At 40.1% G+C, this 18,881-nt stretch overlaps 1 protein-coding gene across 3 annotated transcripts in view; it reads left to right on the top strand.

The window, feature by feature from the left end:
- The first annotated feature begins 10,782 nt into the window (after window positions 1–10,782).
- ADGRB3 (adhesion G protein-coupled receptor B3) overlaps window positions 10,783–18,881 on the top strand; it is a 700,018-nt gene continuing 691,919 nt past the window's right edge. For 2 of the 3 annotated variants that reach the window (XM_059701276.1, XM_059701274.1), the window contains exons 1-2: window positions 10,783–11,433; window positions 14,100–14,871. In XM_059701276.1, coding sequence (XP_059557259.1) covers window positions 14,115–14,871 — 757 coding nt within the window. In that variant the 5' untranslated portion in view covers window positions 10,783–11,433; window positions 14,100–14,114. Of the gene's footprint in view, window positions 11,434–12,836; window positions 13,005–14,099; window positions 14,872–18,881 lie in introns of all 3 variants that reach the window. The other variant, XM_059701275.1, reaches the window with a different exon arrangement.

Below are 18,881 nucleotides of genomic sequence, written 5' to 3'. Positions count from 1 at the left end.
CCCTTGAAAATTAAGATGATCACTATCAAACAATCAAAAATTAAAAGTAGGTTAAAGATTCCAGTAACTTTTTCTTACATGTAGGATAACTTTTAATAGGTAGTTTGATAGTTTATTTCAATTTTCACAGAAATAAAACTAAATTTATATTTTAAATGGTAATATTGTTCCTAAACCATGGACTTATTATTCATTACCCAAATCTGATTATATAAACTTATTCAAAATAATTAAAAATATTTCTGAATGCTGGTTTTATAGTTCACTAATAACTTAATGCTATATTCACAAATGAGGACAGATTTATATTTAGATATTTACTGCCTGAATAAAACATAATTCATATCCTATCATACAAGTACTGTTTTTTTAATCCTCACCTGAGGATATAAGAGATGTAGGAGAAAAAGAAATGAGGTTGGTGGGGGTGGGAGTGGGGGGGGGGAGAAAGAGACATTTAAAAGTGAGAAACATTAATCAGTTGCCTCTCATATGCACTCCAACTGGGGATCTTACCCACAGCCTTTCTGCCTTTCTGTGTATGGAAATGCTCCAACCAACTCAGCCATACCAGACACAAGTCATGTTTGTTTGTTTTGTTTCTTTGTAAGAATTTAAATGTGTTCAGAATTAATTGATAACCAGTCAGACTCCAAAGTTTATTAACTCTAGAAAAGAGTTTAATTCAAGTATTTTTCTTTTTGAATTTTATTTTGCTTTTCATAGAAAAATACATATTGCCAAATAAGCTTTAATAATTTTACCTCATTAGCTAAACCATAACACAGAATGGGTATGTATATTACCTCTTTTTAACTTTTCTTTCCTGAGTGCTTGGGATATTTGATACAGCAAGTAGTCTCCAGTTTAAAGAAAATGTAAGTGGGTGAGTGGTAGTTGCAATATTAGATGTGGAGCCCCTTTCACTTCTCTGTGCTCAGAGTTTATCTCCAGTTTCTTTACCTTGAGATAGAAAACTTTTGTCTCCATCCATATATTCCCAGCGCTTGACTCAGAGCCATATACTATGCTTGTAAACAGGGCTGATAGTTTATTGAGGGTCTTCTCATTTCCTTCACCTATGTTGTCACTAATCTTCATGACAATCATGTGAAGTAGTATTATCTGAATAATTGATTTCTTTAAAATATTGAGACTCAGATATGAAGTGACTTGCCCATGTCTATCTACACAGTCACTAGGAGGACACGTCAAAACCCAAACTTTCATTTGCCTTAAAGTCTAAACAACAGCACTAACATATTTTGGTTATATTTGTAATGTGGGCCACAATAATCGCCTTTGGATTTTTTTTCAAATATAGGTTATGTGTTGCTGAAACAACAGCGCAATAAACATTCTTCTTAACTGGATGTATTAATAAAATTGTATTCATTCTATGAATGGCCCTCTTTTGCTTCTATGAATTTCATCTACAATTTTAATTATTTAATTTCAAAGTGTATCCATTAAATCTCTCAGAGCTTATAAGGTGTTCAATCAGCTCTCCATCCAGGCCCAGATTAGACAGGTCACTAGGGCTTCATGTCATGTATGGATTACCCACGCCCAGCAGGTATGATGCTGGTCACAAAGCAGAAAGGTAAACAATACCTCTATCATACCAAGTAAGAGAAGATATGCAGTATAGTATTCTTTTGTTTAAATAATCTAATGTAATGATAAAAACACCTACTCTGGAGAATTGGATGAATACTTATCTCTTTCAGGAATCAAGATTTTTTTAAAATCAAAATAGAAATGATTTTATAAACAGGAAAGAGTAACAGACCATAAAAACCTAGCATCTCAACTCAGCTCTCCCCTCACCTGGCTGGGTAACACTGGACTGGTAACTGTTGATGTCTGTGTCTCCGTGTCCCTATCTGTAAAGAGAGCTTGAACTACCTTGAACTATATATACCATTATGTCTCAAACTTGTATGATCATAAGAGTCACTAGGGGTCATAGTAAAAATATCAGTCTGGAAAGCCTAGAGAATCTAAACGTTTGAGGATGGGTCTTAGAAGTTTGTATTTTAATGAACACTCCTGTTGACATTGATGATGGTGCAAGTTTCAAAACACAACCATACTTGGAAGCATGCAACAGACTGTCCAATCTCAGAGGGAAGGAGTAGGGAGGGGTAGTAGGAAGAGAATAACCAAAGAACTTGTATGCATATATGCATAACCCTTGGTCATGGACAATAGTGCAGTGAAGGCCTGGGGAGGGGGCTGGATGGGGAGAAGGGGGTCAATGGAGGGAAAAAGGAGGACATTTGTAATAGTTTCAACAGTAAAGATAATTTTTTTTAAAAGCCATAAATGTTTTTTTTAAATTCTTTATTAGTTAAGGTATTACAAATGTGTCCTTATCCCCCCCCATTAACTCCCATCCTCCCCTCCCCCCCACTCATGCTCTCATCCCCCTGTTGTCCATGTCCATTGGTTTGCCTTATATGCATGCATACAAGTCCTTTGGTTGATCTCTTCCCCTTACCCCCTCCCTCCCCTACTTTCCCTGAAAGCCGTAAATGTTTCTAGTGTTGCTTACAGTTATGAAATTACAATTTTATTTTATAGCTCAATGATCAAGTTTTATGCAGAAAAATGCTGAGTGGATAAACCAAATGATTTATCTTTGCCAATATTTATGCATAATCTAGGTGTGTTTCTCCAGTTTATAAGTTGCTTTCTTGAAGAAAATAAATTTAGCCTCAAACTTTGATGTGTTTTAAGAATATTAAAAAGAGAGAAATGGCCACATAAGGAAAGATAAAACAACAAAAAAGTTATAATGTGTAATAATAACAGAAAGTCTGAAGAAGATCACGCTGCATTCATGGCACAGATCTACACTAATAAAAGAGAAACATGCAAATTGGTATCACTCTGCTACGTCCACCAGCCAATTAGGACGAGTATGCAAATTAACTCAACAAAGATGGCAGTCAATTTGCATATGCAGGCGCGGAGTGAAGACTGAAGGCTCCCACCTCAGCAAAGACTGAAGATGACTGAAGACTGAAATTGACTGAAGACTGAAGAGGCTTGGCTTCTCCGCTGCTGCTGGAGCCAAGGACTGGGTTCCGGGTGCTGGAGGAAAACCGATGCTGGCAGCCAGGGGAAGGAAGGCCTATTGCATGAATCTCTTTGTGCAATGGGCCTCTAGTGTTAATAATAATAGGAGACAGAGAGGAAGCAGCATTATTTGATTCCTATTTTGATTTCAGCTTTTACCAAAAAGAGAATGATATTTCACCTTGAAAGTATGGTCCAAAAATATTGGAGTAAAATGATACCCAAGAAATCAAGAAAATATTAAAAAAAACCCTCGCTACTTTATTAAAATGTCCTCTTCTAGAAAAATTGCTTTACAGTATGGGTAAAGAAAGTATAAATGTTCTCATGAAACCATTTTCAATGATTTTTGAAAAAATCTAGAAAGGAAGTAGGCACAGGAAATAAAAACAGCTTTAAATGGTACATATTGACTCAATTGTGAAAGGGAGAAAGAATTAATTTATTGAAATCATTATTAAATGAATTCAATATTTATCCCTGGAAATTATGGAATAAATTATTGAAAAGGTAGGTGGCTCATTAATGTATAGAAACCAAAATGGTGATAAATAGAAACTAGCTTGGGTATACTAAGAATTAACATTGTTAATCTAATGGCTACTGCTATGGATGTTACAAGAGAAGAATTCTGTAGGCATAATGCAAATGCTTCTTATTGTAAGACACTTGGCATAATCTGGCATTTTGAGAGAGGAAGATAAGCATGGATTACTGTCTAAACAGCCTTTTGTGACAACTAAAAGAATATCAAATTATTGGGCTAGCCAGTGAATATTTATCAGGTGTTGTCCCAAAGGCTAATATCATGGTATTAGACAATATCCCCGCCCTCTGGAACTTTACATTCCAATGGAGAGAAGGATCTAGTGCAGTGATGGTGAACCTTCTGAGCTCGGCGTGTCAGCATTTTGAAAAACCCTAACTTAACTCTGGTGCTGTATCACATATAGAAATTTTTTGATATTTGCAACCATAGTAAAACAAAGACTTCGATTTTTGATATTTATTTTATATATTTAAATGCCATTTAACAAAGAAAAATCAACTAAAAAAATGAGTTCACGTGTCACCTCTGACACGCATGTCATAGGTTTGCCATCATTGTTCTAGTGGTATGTTACTGAACATTTTTTAATCTGACCTATTTAACAGTGTCCACTGGCTTGGATAAGTGCATTAGATATGTAGATACCATTGATTATGGGAAATAATGTTTTAAATGATATAATACACCAAGAAGATGTTAATAAAGTGTGCACCACTTTCACACATTATTTAAAACTAGAGGCCCGATGCATGAAGATTCGTGGAAGAATAGGCCTTCCTTCCCCTGGCTGCTGGCACTGCCTTTGCTCTGGCTGGAGCCTTCTTTCCGCCTTTGCTCCAGGCTGGAGCCACCTTTCTGCCTTCCCATGCTGCCCAGAGACCCAGAGTGTCATTGCCATGGTGACGATGCAAGCATCCCGCCCGCCCTGGCAGCTCAGCACCTGTGTATGCAAATTAGCCCGCCATCTTTTTGGGTTAATTTGCATACTCACTCCTGACTAGCTGGCGTGGTCAATTTGCATCTTTCTCTTTTATTAGTGTAGATACCTTCCATTGAGAGATAGGATCACCTCAAAGAACTAGAAACATTCTTCCTGATCACCTCCTCCTCTTCCACAGACATCTTGAATCTGGGCAAGCTTAGGGACCATTTGACAAACAGAATAATGTTATATGTGATGCTGTGCCATTTCCAGACAGAGGCCTTAAGAAACTGACAGATTTCTTTTCCTGTACATTGGAATTCTGACTCATGGAAGACAGCTGCAATGTCATGTGGAAGACCAAGCCGCCTTATGGAGAGGCCCATGTGAAGAGGTACTTAGACCTTCTGCCAGCAGCTTCTGCCCAGCCTCCCCGGCCAACAGCGAGCACCAAATGTCAGTCATATGAGTAAACCATCTTGGAAGTGAATTCTCTAGATGCAGTTGAGCTATAGATCCCAGCTGGCATTCCAAGACTCAGAGACAGCCTTCCATTCAACAGTCCCCTCTTAGATTGCTTATTCATGAGAAAACAAATGCTCTTTATTATTTTAAGTTATTGTATTCATCTCCCCTTTCTTCCCCCACACACACTTAAGATAAAAAATTCAAGTGAATCAATCAAAATATTGTAACTATCACTTTAATATGAACTAGCAGTATGCAGATTCACTAATAGATACCATTATCCAAATTTAGTCATTCTTGCTATATGTAACCATTGACAAATTCTATTGATTATACCCCTGAATATCTTTTTGATACTTCTCTCCATCTCCACTAATGCCACCATTGTCACTTTTGTAATAGCCTCCTAACTTGTTTCCTCACATTGATTCTTACCTCTCTGAAATTGCTCCTTACACTTAAGTGAGACTGAACTGTTAAAAATGTAAATCTGAGTTAGTTACTTCCCTATTTACAATCTTTCAGTCAATATTGCTATCCGGATAAAGACACACAGATTTGTATCCTAATCTTCATCAATTGCCACTGACACCTTTGTTCTTTCCCCTCACCTTTACTTTGTTTCTCTAGACTGCATTCCTTCCCTCCTGCCTCAGTGTCTGCACACTCTGTTCCCCTTGCCTGGAGTGATTAGTCATCTCTCAATGTCCTTCAGATCTCTGATCAAATGGTGAATGTTCTCTGATCTCTCACACCAATCATATGCCCCTCACCCACCACCCACAATCCACACTTCTCATAACATCCTAGCTTTTGCCTCTGAGAGATTTATGTATATACAGTTTATAATTAAGCAGTGGCTAGCTGTGTATTAAATTTCTCTACCAATAGAGACAATCATCACAAGTGAAGGGACTATACTTTCCACTTCTGTTTCCCAAACATCTTACAGCATGTCTTTTATGGAGTATGTGCTTTTAATGATGTGTTAAATACATCAATGCTACATTCATTTCAGGGAGTTGAAAGCCTTTTTCTCCTCATATGGAAGATTCTGAGATATTCATCCTTGTAACTACAGAGTTTGGCTAAGAAGATGCCCAGTAAACATTTATTAACTTGAACCAGACAAATAGATTTATTGTATCTACACTGAAAATTTTAAATCTAAAGTATTTTTAAAATTATAACTTCAATGAACTGTGAAAAGCTGAGTTAATTTCAATGGAAAGTAGCCCTAAAGATGGAGAATCTAGAGACCATGTCACATGAGAAACAAATGAGGAAAGCAAAGAAAGTGCTTGGTCCAGGAAAAAGAGAAGTCTAGCTGAATTGCGATACAAATAATATGATATATGTATTTAAAATAGATATTATTTTAATGGGCATAACCAATTACAACCTGTGGAATTTAATGTTGCCAATTGTAATGGACTCACTCACTAAATATCTATTAAGCACTTCCCATGTGCCATTCGCTGTGTTAGACAAGAGTATACAGGGTGGAGTAAACATAGGTTTACAATTGGTCATATGGAAAAAATATAATAATTAATAAATAATGCAAGAATAAATTCTGTGTTTCTCTTATTTATAACTGTAAATCTACTTTTGCCCCACCCTATATAGGGTAAGGAGGAAAATAGATAAAGAACATTAAGTAATTAAAAATGACCAAGTATTACAAAACAGGGAAATGAGTGCCTTGAGAGAAGATATAAGGAGAGACACCATAGATTGGGTGGTTAAGAAATAAAAAAGCTTCTCTGAAGAGATGATTTTGAAGATGAAGCATGAGGGATGCGAGCAGGACAGGTCAATAAGTTATCCCAACAGCAAGAGAAGGAAAGTTCACTTCTTATACAGGAAGGCTGGAAGGGGAGAAATTTCTTTGAGACACAGAGAGAAGATTAATGTAGTTTAGGCATCATAAGTAAGCAGAAGTGTGGCTCAGGCTGAAAGAGAAATAAGAGTCAAATGATGTAGGGCACCTTGGGCCATGATTAAGGGTTTGGATTTATTGGATATGCCATGAGAAGTAACTAGGGTTTTAAAATGTTTTCAGCATGTTTTCTTTTAAAGAACACATTTTATTTTTCTTTATTTTTTTTGCCTTGAGCATAATTGATTGAGGATAATTAACAAAGATATTTGACACCAAAACTACAAGCTTTGGAACTTTGGAAAACAAAGATGGCAGTGAAAAGGGAAATGATTGGTTAGATTTGAAATATATGTGTTTGAGGTGTGTTATGGGTTGAATTCTGCCCCCACCCCTAAATTCAGATGTCAAATCTCTAAATGCCAGTACTTCAAAATGTGACTGTCTTTGCAGGTAAGGATCTTTAAAGAGGTATTTAAGTGAAAATGCGGTCACCAATCCAATCTGACTGATGTTTATAAGAAAAATTGGGACATATAGAAAGACATCAGGGGTACATACGCTTGGAGGGACCACCAATCAAAGAGACAAGAAGAACACTGGTTTCTAAATAGTCCTTTTGAAAGGTGGCCAGGAAATGTAAATGAAAATTAGTTTATACAATTAATCTGGTAATTTTGGAGTGAGAATACTTTATTGGAGATATGAAACAATGCACTGAAACCATTTTCCCAAATAATTATATGTTGCATAACAACTGAAATATATGAGTATGTATTAAATATGTGTTTGTGTATATATATATACACATATATTTGTTTGTATATACACACACACACACACACACACACACACTAGAGGGGCCTGGTGCACAAATTCATGCACAGGTGGGGAGGTGGGGTCTGGCTGGCCCTGCCCCTATTGGGGTGGGGGGCTGATTGGGGCTGGGGCTGGCTGGGGGAGGGGTGGTGGGTGGTTGGCTGGCTGGAGTTCCTGGTGGAACTCCCAGTCAAGGGGACAATTTGCATATTAGCCCTTTATTATATAGGCTATACATTTTGTGTATATGTAAAATATGTGTGCATGTATTTATGCATAGACATATAAACAGACACACACACACACACACACACACACACACACACGGACTTGTGAAGAGGCCAATGAAGGTTGATGATTTTAATTTGAAATGGTAATTTTAAAATGTATTAAAGTATAAAAACCAAACCAAGCTCGATAAATGGAAAGGACACAGAAAGCTTACAGTGTGTACATTGTTGCTCTTTTTTGCTGTTGGGTCAATATTGCCAGTGGTTGCATTCAGGTGGAACCTAGTGCAGACGTGAATCAGGTTGGTTCTTCCTTGTTTTGCCTTTGGATTGTGCTGTGGTCAGGGTCCAGAGACCAGATTTTCCATATATGGTTCTTACTGTGATTCTTGATTATGAGCCCCTGAGGAAGTCAGACCAGGCTGGGGTTACTGGAGACCATGTTCTGCTTGGCATATTTATCATCCACAAATCAGCTGCTATAAATATACCTCAGCAGGATCATCATCAGGCCGGCTCAGTAGCCTGCAATTTATGAAGGTTATGGGAAACAGTGTGAAGGGTGAAGCGCTTTATTAAGGGTGGCTTTCTCTCCGACCCAGCCCTGTATTCTACATGAATATAAATGACCCTGGGAGTGAGTGATCCTTTCCATTTAGGATTAAAGCGTTTTAAACTGTCCCTTTCGGCTGTAATTCTTATGTCACTGTGTCATGACTTTAAGATTTTTCTAAGAAACATCAAAATCACAGTGTTCAAAGATAATGTGAGAAACCACTAGATGTGAAATAAAAGTATATCTAAACCTCACACAGTTTCCTCTCCTTTTTATGTACAAATCATGCGAAATATCCTCCTTTCCTCCATTTTTTTTTACATGTCATTAAATGTATTTATTTTTTGCTCTTGGCAAAATTACAGAACTGACCAAAATGTCTTGCAAATATCATAATTACAATCTCCGTGGGAATTGAAATAAATGAAATGTTTCCCTTTTGTGATGCTTAACAATGTTTGTTTTTAAAAGAAAATGTGTTTGCTTAAGACACAATGTTTTTGAATTGTGCCTAGACATAAATCTTACTTTCCTTTCACACTCCTTTAAGTGAATAAAAAATATTGTAATGAACTAAAAACGACACAAAACCAAAACGCCACCAAGGCTGCTCTCCCAGCAGTGAATTTTCCTGGAACATGGTTAAAGCCTGCTGGATGGGGGAAATGATTAACTGTTTCCTTTATGGGGTGTTATTCTGAACACTTGTCCTAGAAAAGAAAGCCTTGAAGAGGGTCACCCTATTCATATTTATTAAAAAGTAAAAGGCCGATTTTAATATTTCTGACCATTTGTGTGAATAGAAGGTCATTGACACTTTCCTGTTTTCACTATAATCCTGTTTTAAAATGATGTTCTTGTCTATCTAATCACCCCAGCAGAGTAACAAGAAGAGGAAGAAAAATGCAGAAAAAGTAAGGAGAGGAAAAGATGGAAAATTGTTTTATTCAACTTCACCTGCCGCTCAAGCCACTCACCCTTAGGAAGACTCCAACACTTTACTATGTGAATTACCCATTATGGTCCACCCACCATATCACGGGTGCCATTTAGTACTTGTTTTGCACGCCACCAACTGCGTTTATGAGTGGAGACATACATAACCAGTAGGTGAATGACCTTTGGCAGCATGTATCTGAAGCTACATCATCAAATACTTGTCAGCGGCTAACTGTCCAGGAGGCTAAATAAATAAATAAATGAAGGCGGGGAGTGATGGGCATTTATCTCTTTTCTCCTGCTAAATCAAGAATCTGGCAGCTTCTCCCCCACCCCTTCCCTTGTTTCTTCCCACCCCTGTCCCCAAACCTGTTACTAGGGAAACTTGAAAAAGAATTAGCTAGGTTAAGAAAACAAAAGTTTAAACCCCACAACCACGATCCCATTGCCATGCAGAAAGCAATGCGAGATGCCCAACCTCTGTCGCTGCACCGCGGTCCGGACAAAGCCTGTATCTAGCCAGAACAAATAAGATGTTAATTGCAGCCTCGCTGAGCAAAACTAGTATTGTTCCACCCGGAGACACACACACAGCAGGTCCGGCGCTGAGCTGTGCCCCCTCCGCTGTGGACGGCCAAGTCCTCTGAACCCCTCGGAACCCTGGTGCTGAGATGACAGCTCTTCGCCAGCGACAGGTTCGCGCTGAAACGGAAAGATCAAGTCCAGCATTTACTTCCCAGCACGCAAGAGTCGCCTCCCGTCGCCGGCACCCCCTTTGCCTGGCCTCCCACTGAGTTTCTCTTACAGTGGGTCCTCGCCAGCCCCAGCGGTGGGAATTGAGGTTGCCAAAACCTCCCAGACGCAGAAAACACCGCTTTCGGGACGTGCTTGGTTTTGAGTAGCCGTGACGTGCAAGCGCACCGCCGCCCTGGCTGAAGCTCCGCGGAGACCCCCCTCCCTCCCGCCGCTCCCCCTCCTCTCCCACCCCGCTGCCCCCCCCCCCCCTTCCCCGCCGCTCCGCTCGCTTTCTCGCTCTCAGACACCCGCCCGCGCATTCAGGAGGCGCAACTCCGGAAGGCGCAGCGGCCGCGCAGCGCGCTTGGAGCCTCTGGCCCGCCGCCGGGCGTACAGCTCGGTGCGGGCGCGGGGCGCTCGGGGACGCGCGCGCCTACGAGCACGCGGGAGGCCGGCGCGCGCGCGCGCGCGTGCCCCGGGGACGCGCACCCCCCTCCCTGAGCGCGCGCCCCGGGGAGAGCGAGCGCCGCGCGCCGGCGCGCACACGCGAGACAGAGCTTTACTATTGCGCCTCCGTCCTCGCTGGGCATTCAAACAGCTTTCCGACATCACCAGCCAAGGATTTTTTTCCACCCCCTCTCCCGAGTCGCCGTCGGTCCAGCAGTACCTGCGGGGCGGGGGGAGGAGGAGGAGGGAGGACTAAGCGGAAAGAGGAAAAGGCAAAAGCTTCAGCCCTCCGATCGGACCACGAATACTCCTGTCATAAACCCACCGCCCCAACAAATCCGCCTGAGCCGCCGCCGCCGGCCACTTCTCGTCTCAGCGCTCTCTTTGCTTCTTAGCTTATCGATTTGTTGAGTGTGTAGATTTGGTAAAACAAATCCTCGCTTTTCAGCCACTTGCATTTTTTTTTTAAATTGTTTGTTTTCTTAAGAGTCTCTCTTCGGGGGGCCACCCTCCGCCCCCGGCCCTCGGTTGGATACGGCGTCAGGCTCGAGGGTCCTGGAGGCGTTTTTCTCCCCCACCCGGGCCCCTTATTGATTTTTCTCCCCCATGTTTTGCTTCTCATATGTGTGCATTTAAAAAAATATATATATATATATATAAATCCTGATTTTTGAAGCTAAGCCGGGGAAAATGGGCAACGGTGATTGGGACCGAAGGGGAGTCTCTCCGTCAGTGTTGCTGGGACGCGTGCCTGTGCTGGTGTCTTAGAGCAAGAGCCTCCCTGAGCTTTCGGAGTGGAAGGTAAGGAAGGGGGTCCCGGGGTCACCTTCCCTCTGCCGGGGGTCGCCACCGAGGAGCTTTGGGCTAGGGTGTTTGCGGAGGGAGGACGAGGAAAGGAAAGGCTGTTGCTGGCGGATAGAGGGCTGGGAGCAAACCCGACTGTCTGCATTTACTTAAACGCCGCAGTTGAAAAGTTAGGGAAGTCTGGTTTTCCAGAGATGAGCTGGGTGGGAAGGAAGAGGCAGGGAGACCTGGAAAAATCTGACAGTTAGTTGTGTGCGATGGGGGTAATTTTACGAGGAGAAATTTTAGGTTAAAAAGGAAGTTAAGGGGAAGCAGCGGGTCTTGGACTGGGGAAAATTTCAGTGGAGTGATGGCGCCGTCTATGTTCGACTAAACTAAAGTGTCACCCAGAAAATCCGTTTTGAGAATAGCTAAACTAAACGCCGGTTTGCTTCTCAGTAGGGAATAAATAAATAAATAAACAACATCCTTGAGACCTCGGTGGCCAGCCCTTAGACACCTTCCATGCCAGTCTTTCATTTTTAGAAGAGGAGAATACAATTGTTTGAACTGGCTCTGCATTCGGGGGTTGTGGGGGGGGGGGGGGGGACAGCAGAATACAGTTATTCATTTTTTTATTATCTAGAATCAAACAAGACTTCGCAACCAAGGCCTAATGGTTTTAAAAAAGAGCATTATGAGGGGATTCTCTTGAGCAGGCTTGAAAGTGAAATCAGAGCTATTTCCTCACTCTAATCCTTGATGAGCACAGCACTGCAGACATGCATTGCCAAATAAATGGAAGCAAAAGTACTGGCTTTCATTAGGGAAAAAAAAAATACGACCTCTTTTCGAGTTACCGATTATAAAATGAAGCCCCCTTTCATGGATGGAATTCCTAATTTAGACACTTATTGTCACATTGGCTCTCAACGCCTACACTCTATCCTGAAGAACACTGCGCAGACCTGCATTGCCTGCAAAGTGCTACAGCAAAAAAAGGAGGAAATTATTTCCAGAATGTCCTACAACTTTCCCTATTTTTTTAAACCTTTAAATGCACATTGGCTTTATTTTCTCAAGAAGAAAATGCATTATTCATTGAGCTGTATGCTTGAAACAGAGAACACTGTTTTGATAGTCCCAGCAGTTCTGACGTTATTTTAAAACTGCTGCTATATAGAGATTTAAAGTTGGGAATGTTTATGCCCATATCAAGACATAGAATTTGAATTATGATCTGGACAATGCAGATCTTTCTTCAGGGACTTCGGTCACTGGATTTTGTGTGCCTGTGTTAGTGTGTGTTATGCAATGGGAAGGAAGAGGGTTGTATCCTTTGGTTCAGAGAGGATAACCCAGGCAAAGACATGAAAACTCTTTAACTATCTATATCTCTGTATGTCTGTCTCTGTTTACAGAAGTGGAAGAGATTGCAGCCTAAAGACTTTTTAAATTAACTTGGCATCACTTTTCTCAGCTCAAAGGCTAAACAAAAAAAAGCAGTGTCATTTATTCTAAGAAATAACTTCTTAAAGGTTAAAGCTGAAAAAAAAATCCAAGTTATTTTTGGATAACAACTTACAGAGGTAAATATAACCAAGGATTACTCTATTATGCAAGATCAATTTTTTTTTAAAGGAAGAGGAGCTCTGGAGCTGTTATTGGAAAGGGAGCAATTCTGTAATTGAAGTCTGTAAGAAAGAAAATTCTGTTTCTTATCTTCCATGTGTAAATCTTAAATTACAGTAGATAACATAGATAAAATAGCCTGAATTTAAAAAACAAATTAAAAGACTGAAGCCAGCTCAATTAGTGTGTTTCTGGGATTTTTCTCACTGACATCACCTTTCGATACAGATACTAATACAGTGATCCACTTTATATATCCCAAGAGGGCATGTCACATTGAAATGACTGCTTTAAATTCTGGTTCTCAGTGGTGTGATGTCAAACAAGTCTTCCCTGTGTATGTAGCCACCTATGCCTTTTCTCAGATGATGTTTTTAAAATTCTGTTAATCCACATGAATGCCGATGTTTTTGCACAGGAATTTCTCATCATTTCCCACCGTGGCCCCTGAAAGCCATGTAGGGACATTTAGGAGACTATGCAACAAATTATCATTTGTGCTTTTAAAATTGTGGCTCTCATTTACCATAATTACTTTAACATTTAAGAGAAAAGAAATGTGATGACAGCTGTTCCCAGATTATCAGATTAGATTTTGTATGATGATGTTTACTGCAGGCAGAAGGCTGAGGGAGAGAAAAGGTTGTATAGGTTGCTTAAAATATTTTTTAAAAGGACATTTAGGATAAACTATTAAAAAAAGTCAATTTGTGATGTTTTTCCTCTTTTTTCAATAGAATTATAATGCACTTGGAGTAAATCCTGGTAGATAAATTAGGGCATTCCTATTAATCTATTAAGTATTTTTAAATTGAATGTAGAAAATTTGGCTGTTGTGAATGACCACTTGAGGGCGCTGTTCACACAGCAACAGATAATTTCCTGGCTTTATAAAATAAAAATTACCTGTCCTTCTTTTAAAAAGGGTTTTTCTTTTCTTTTTATTTTTTAACTGAAATCTTGAAAGCAGCTGGCTGTAATATTGGAGGAGTTTCTTTTTTCAATGCATGTAGACTCCTACTTGCATTTTACTTTCATTGCCATTTTTACAGGCCAAATGACATAGGATGAAGGCTGTTCGTAACCTGCTGATTTATATATTTTCCACCTATCTCCTGGTTATGTTTGGATTTAATGCTGCCCAAGACTTCTGGTGTTCAACTTTGGTGAAGGGTGTCATTTATGGATCGTATTCTGTAAGTGAAATGTTTCCCAAAAACTTTACAAACTGCACTTGGACACTGGAAAATCCAGATCCAACCAAATATAGCATTTACCTGAAATTTTCCAAAAAGGACCTTAGCTGCTCTAACTTTTCCCTCCTGGCTTATCAGTTTGATCATTTTTCTCATGAAAAAATAAAGGATCTTTTAAGAAAGAATCAATCTATAATGCAACTCTGCGATTCCAGGAATGCTTTCGTTTTTCTACAATATGATAAAAATTTTATTCAAATTCGTCGGGTATTTCCAACTGACTTCCCAGGATTACAGAAAAAAGGGGAAGAAGACCAGAAATCTTTTTTTGAGTTTTTGGTATTGAACAAGGTGAGCCCAAGCCAGTTTGGTTGCCATGTATTATGCACTTGGTTGGAGAGCTGCTTAAAATCAGAAAATGGGAGAACTGAAGCATGTGGGATCATGTATACAAAATGCACCTGCCCTCAGCATCTGGGAGAGTGGGGGATCGACGACCAGTCGCTGGTTTTATTAAATAACGTGGTGTTACCCCTGAATGAGCAGACCGAGGGCTGCCTGACCCAAGAGCTGCAAACCACCCAGGTCTGCAATCTTACCAGAGAGGCCAAGCGACCGCCCAAAGAAGGTAAGTGCCCAGAAGAGAGGGGGAGACGGGGGAGGGGGAGGGGCGTCAGGGGATGGAGTGAAAACCTGTTCCAACACGTGGGCCTAAGTGTTGCTCCTTTAACACTGTCATCTTTGGATTCATTTGCTATGCGATCTTTACTGATAAAGGTCTCTTAGCCGAGTCTTAAGTTTCAAAATTTTAAGAGACGGGGCGGTGAGGATGGGATAGATCTCAGCCACATGCCCCAGGAAGTGCGGGTGGAATATTCCTGAGAAAGATGGGAAAACGCGCGGACAACTTGCGCTGGAGATTGGTGAGCAGGGTTGGGCTGCAGCCCCTTGGGGAAACCTACACACACAGACTGACACATGACACCTGTGAAAGGGGTTTGTAGCCAGTGTTCGCCCTTGTCCCTTTCATCCCTGAAAAAGTCCCTTCACTTCCTCTCTCCTCTCCTCTCTCTAGCCCTCTTCTTATCCATGACCCCTCTCCAGCCATGGGGCTCAGGACTAAAAGGTGACACAAAGTCAATAGCAAGTTGGTACATGTGACAAGGGTGCTCCTCAACCCTGCAGGTCCGCGAGGTTCGGATGCTTTGCACAATCCTGCTTGTGCTGGGTCTTTTAGGGGTCAGGAGAACCCCGCTGGAAGAGACGACTCTGGGGTCCCCAGGCTGTGAAGCCGCGTGCGGGCGGGCGGGGGAGAAGGGCGGAATGGAAACGCAGGCAGACCCTTCCTCTAAGACAAGCTATCCCTGATTCGTGATTTTTGCTCTTCTTGGTCCCCTGTTGATACAAAAGAGGAGAGAGGGAGCTCCTCTGAGATGAGCTAGATGGAGAAAACAGTGCAACGGAAATGCGGAGGAGGAGGAAGAAAGTACTGGAGTGATTTATAGCTTTCACCCAGTCCCGGGTGGGGGAGGTACCAGAGGATTTGATATGGGGGATTATGTTTAATGCTGCAAGACAGGGACATATTTTGAGAAAATTAGTTTCCTGTTTGGATGGTTAATGGATGCGTTCCATTTGTTCGGGGACACGGCTGATACAGATTCGTTCTCGCTCCCCAACCCTGCAAAGAGGGAGTGTGTTGATTGCTTATGCAGGGAATGTTTTCTGATCGCCACAAAGATCCCTGTCTGTGGCAAGGGACAGCCAAGCTCCAGTGCCTCTTTCCTTACCCTCCCCCAACAGAAGTTGTCTTTGTGGCCAATATAAAATTGACACGTTGTTGGAGAATTTTATTTAAGGGTAGCCAAGGCGTTGTAAGGGGAGAGGGAAAGAGAGAAGGGTTTAACTAGCTAACTGCGTTTTCTCTGCGGAAAGCAGTTTGGGGGATGGGAATTCCGGGAGAGCCGTGGTACAAGGGGGAAAAGATGTTAGAAGATAAATGCAGACTCATGGCAATGGGAGAGGGGTGAAAAGCCTTTAGGATTTCTACAGGTCAGTGTTTCGCTAACAGCTGTGACTGAGGAAAACAAAGTGGTTTTAAATTACAGGAGTTCTTTTCTCCAGTAAAAATCCCCAAGAAGCACTTGCAACTGCAGGGATGGTATTTAACACCATTTAAAACTAATTAGTGTCCCCTAGAATAAGAAGCTACAGTACACACAGAAAATGCGATGTTACAGGCTGGCTAATAAGACAATTAACCCCAGAAACTAGTTTTTATTTATTTGTTCTATTAGTGCTTGAATAAAATTTAGCAAACTTGTTTCTCCAATGAGTGAAATTCTACCATCAGACTTACAGCCGATGGCAGTAGAAAGTGAATCCAGTTTCCCAGCCCCCTTTTTTTTTGCGGATGGTAGCAAGTGACTTGAGCAAAGTTGTGGTGTGTGCATGAAGCATGATTCTCAGTGTTTTTGCTGGACATGATCATGAGATCTGGGTTAAGAGAGTGCTGGGATTTATAGAAGTTGGACAGGGCAGACATTTGTTTTGTAAATGACTAAGACAGAGTGATTTTAGACCTTAGATGTATAAATCATGTGGGAGAATGTATATAACTTTTGGCTAATTAGCTGGCAAAATGAGAGAGGAGTAGACACACAAGTGATTCTATTAAAATTGTTAACATGTTATAGGATAGAAGTAGGAAAAGTTCATTTAAAAGGGGAAGAATATATGCTAGATCAGTGAAATTGCACAGGCTATATTCTAAATTTGTGCTCTTTAATTGTTTAGGTATTTTGAGTCAGAAAGGTAAGGATATGTAATTCCTGAGACATAATTGTAGCTGATGCATTTGTAAGTAATTCTTATAAAATGTATACAGCACTCCTTATCTCATTCAAAGAAGATCTTTTCAGCTATACCGCATTGTAGGAAAGACATGTGAAAATCTGCAAATTCTTAATTTAGTCGAATTTAGGCAAAGTATTTTACATCTTAAAAAATTAAAATTTAGTGTTTGATATAAATGATATATAAAATCTTATGAAATAATTATTGAGTAATATTTTAAATAAACTATCACAATGATATTCACATGGCTTGATGTTATTACATTTAGTTGTGCTACTCATATCTAATATTATTGCAAAATGTCTTTACATGATAACATGTAAACCTAACTTTTAAAATGAGGTTTGAATTTTTTTTATTACTTTATGTTTTCTATTTTCTATGGAAAAGTAAACAAAATGTCCTGTATGATATCGCGGGAATAAGTACAAGATTATTTTCCACAGTTTACAACTCCCATTTTATTCACTGGAATATGTGCCGACTCAGAAAGCCTTGGATAGAGATATTTTCCACATTTATTACATCATAGAAGTGGCACAAATTTGAAGGAAGAGTCTTATACCCAGTAGATCCAATTCCACATGGTTTTGTGTGATGCTGATGGTGACAGCAAAGGTATACCAAATATTTTGAATGTATCTATTGAATTTACAAATTCATATTTAGTACTTGAGAAAACTGTGGCCTCCCAGAAATGAAATGTTAATTTTGAGATAATATTTTTGCTAAAATGCTAGTTAATAATACATTCATGTACTGAAGAATTTCATAGCCAGAAAACAAGAAAAAAACTATCGCTGTTTATAGTGACAACACCAACAATCACAAATTTTGTCTGTAATATGTTATAAGAGGGCATTATTGGACTGATGCTTCATTAAATGTTACATTTTAGTGCATTTAAATAGCTTCTTTTTTTAAGATCACATTTGAGATAGTCGAGGGTCGCATATGATCAGAGAAACTTAGTTGTCATTCCCCAATTTTTAAGTGAAATTTTGAAAACCAAGTACATCAGCTAAACGAAGCTTTTTAAAATCAGTGATATCTTATTTCAGGAAGTTATTTAAAGAAACTGTGTATATGTAGTGTCTATAATTTTCTTTTTAACGAAGGACGCTCAATGCTGATTATCTGGTTTTCAGATGTAACCTTGGGGATAGATTGGTATTTATTCACAAGGTCTTTACTATGTTTCCTAGGACTCTTTTACCAGAGGATTCTGGACTATATAGCTAAAATATAAAAGGTGATATATAAGATCTTACTTCTTACTACTTTCCTTAAAATAAATAATTAAAACAGTTTTGGCAGAAAAATTCTGCGCCAGGGTATTTAAATCACATAATAAGCCTTAATGGAACCTTTGTTTTCTACTTACATCAATGGTGCTACTTATGTGAATGGAAATTGGGATCCCTGTATAGATTCCAGGAAATCTGAACACACACACTCATTTGTTTTCCCACTCTGCTTCTGCGAATCCTTGACATCCTACCACCCAAGGGAAGTCTCACTATGTGCCTGCATAAAATCTAGCCCATGTTTGCGTCTGTATTTGCAGTATTAGGCACATCTTTGTCATCTAGAGCAATTTATACGTCTATATCCGTTTCAGTGTTCCTATCTTTTTTCTACTTTTGCTCTTTTTGCCCTCATGACTGCTTCAGCCCCTTTTGCCTCTTCCTCATGGTCCCACGCTCTTCATCAGAATGCGGAACAGTATACTGAGTCTGTTGCTCCTGACAGTTCGCCCTGCCCTTTAGCTGGATCCCTTAG

Source organism: Myotis daubentonii, chromosome 6, assembly GCF_963259705.1.
Source record: "Myotis daubentonii chromosome 6, mMyoDau2.1, whole genome shotgun sequence".
NCBI lineage: Eukaryota > Metazoa > Chordata > Mammalia > Chiroptera > Vespertilionidae > Myotis > Myotis daubentonii.
Note: the sequence above shows the minus strand (reverse complement) of the source record. Positions and strands in the feature narration are given on the sequence as shown.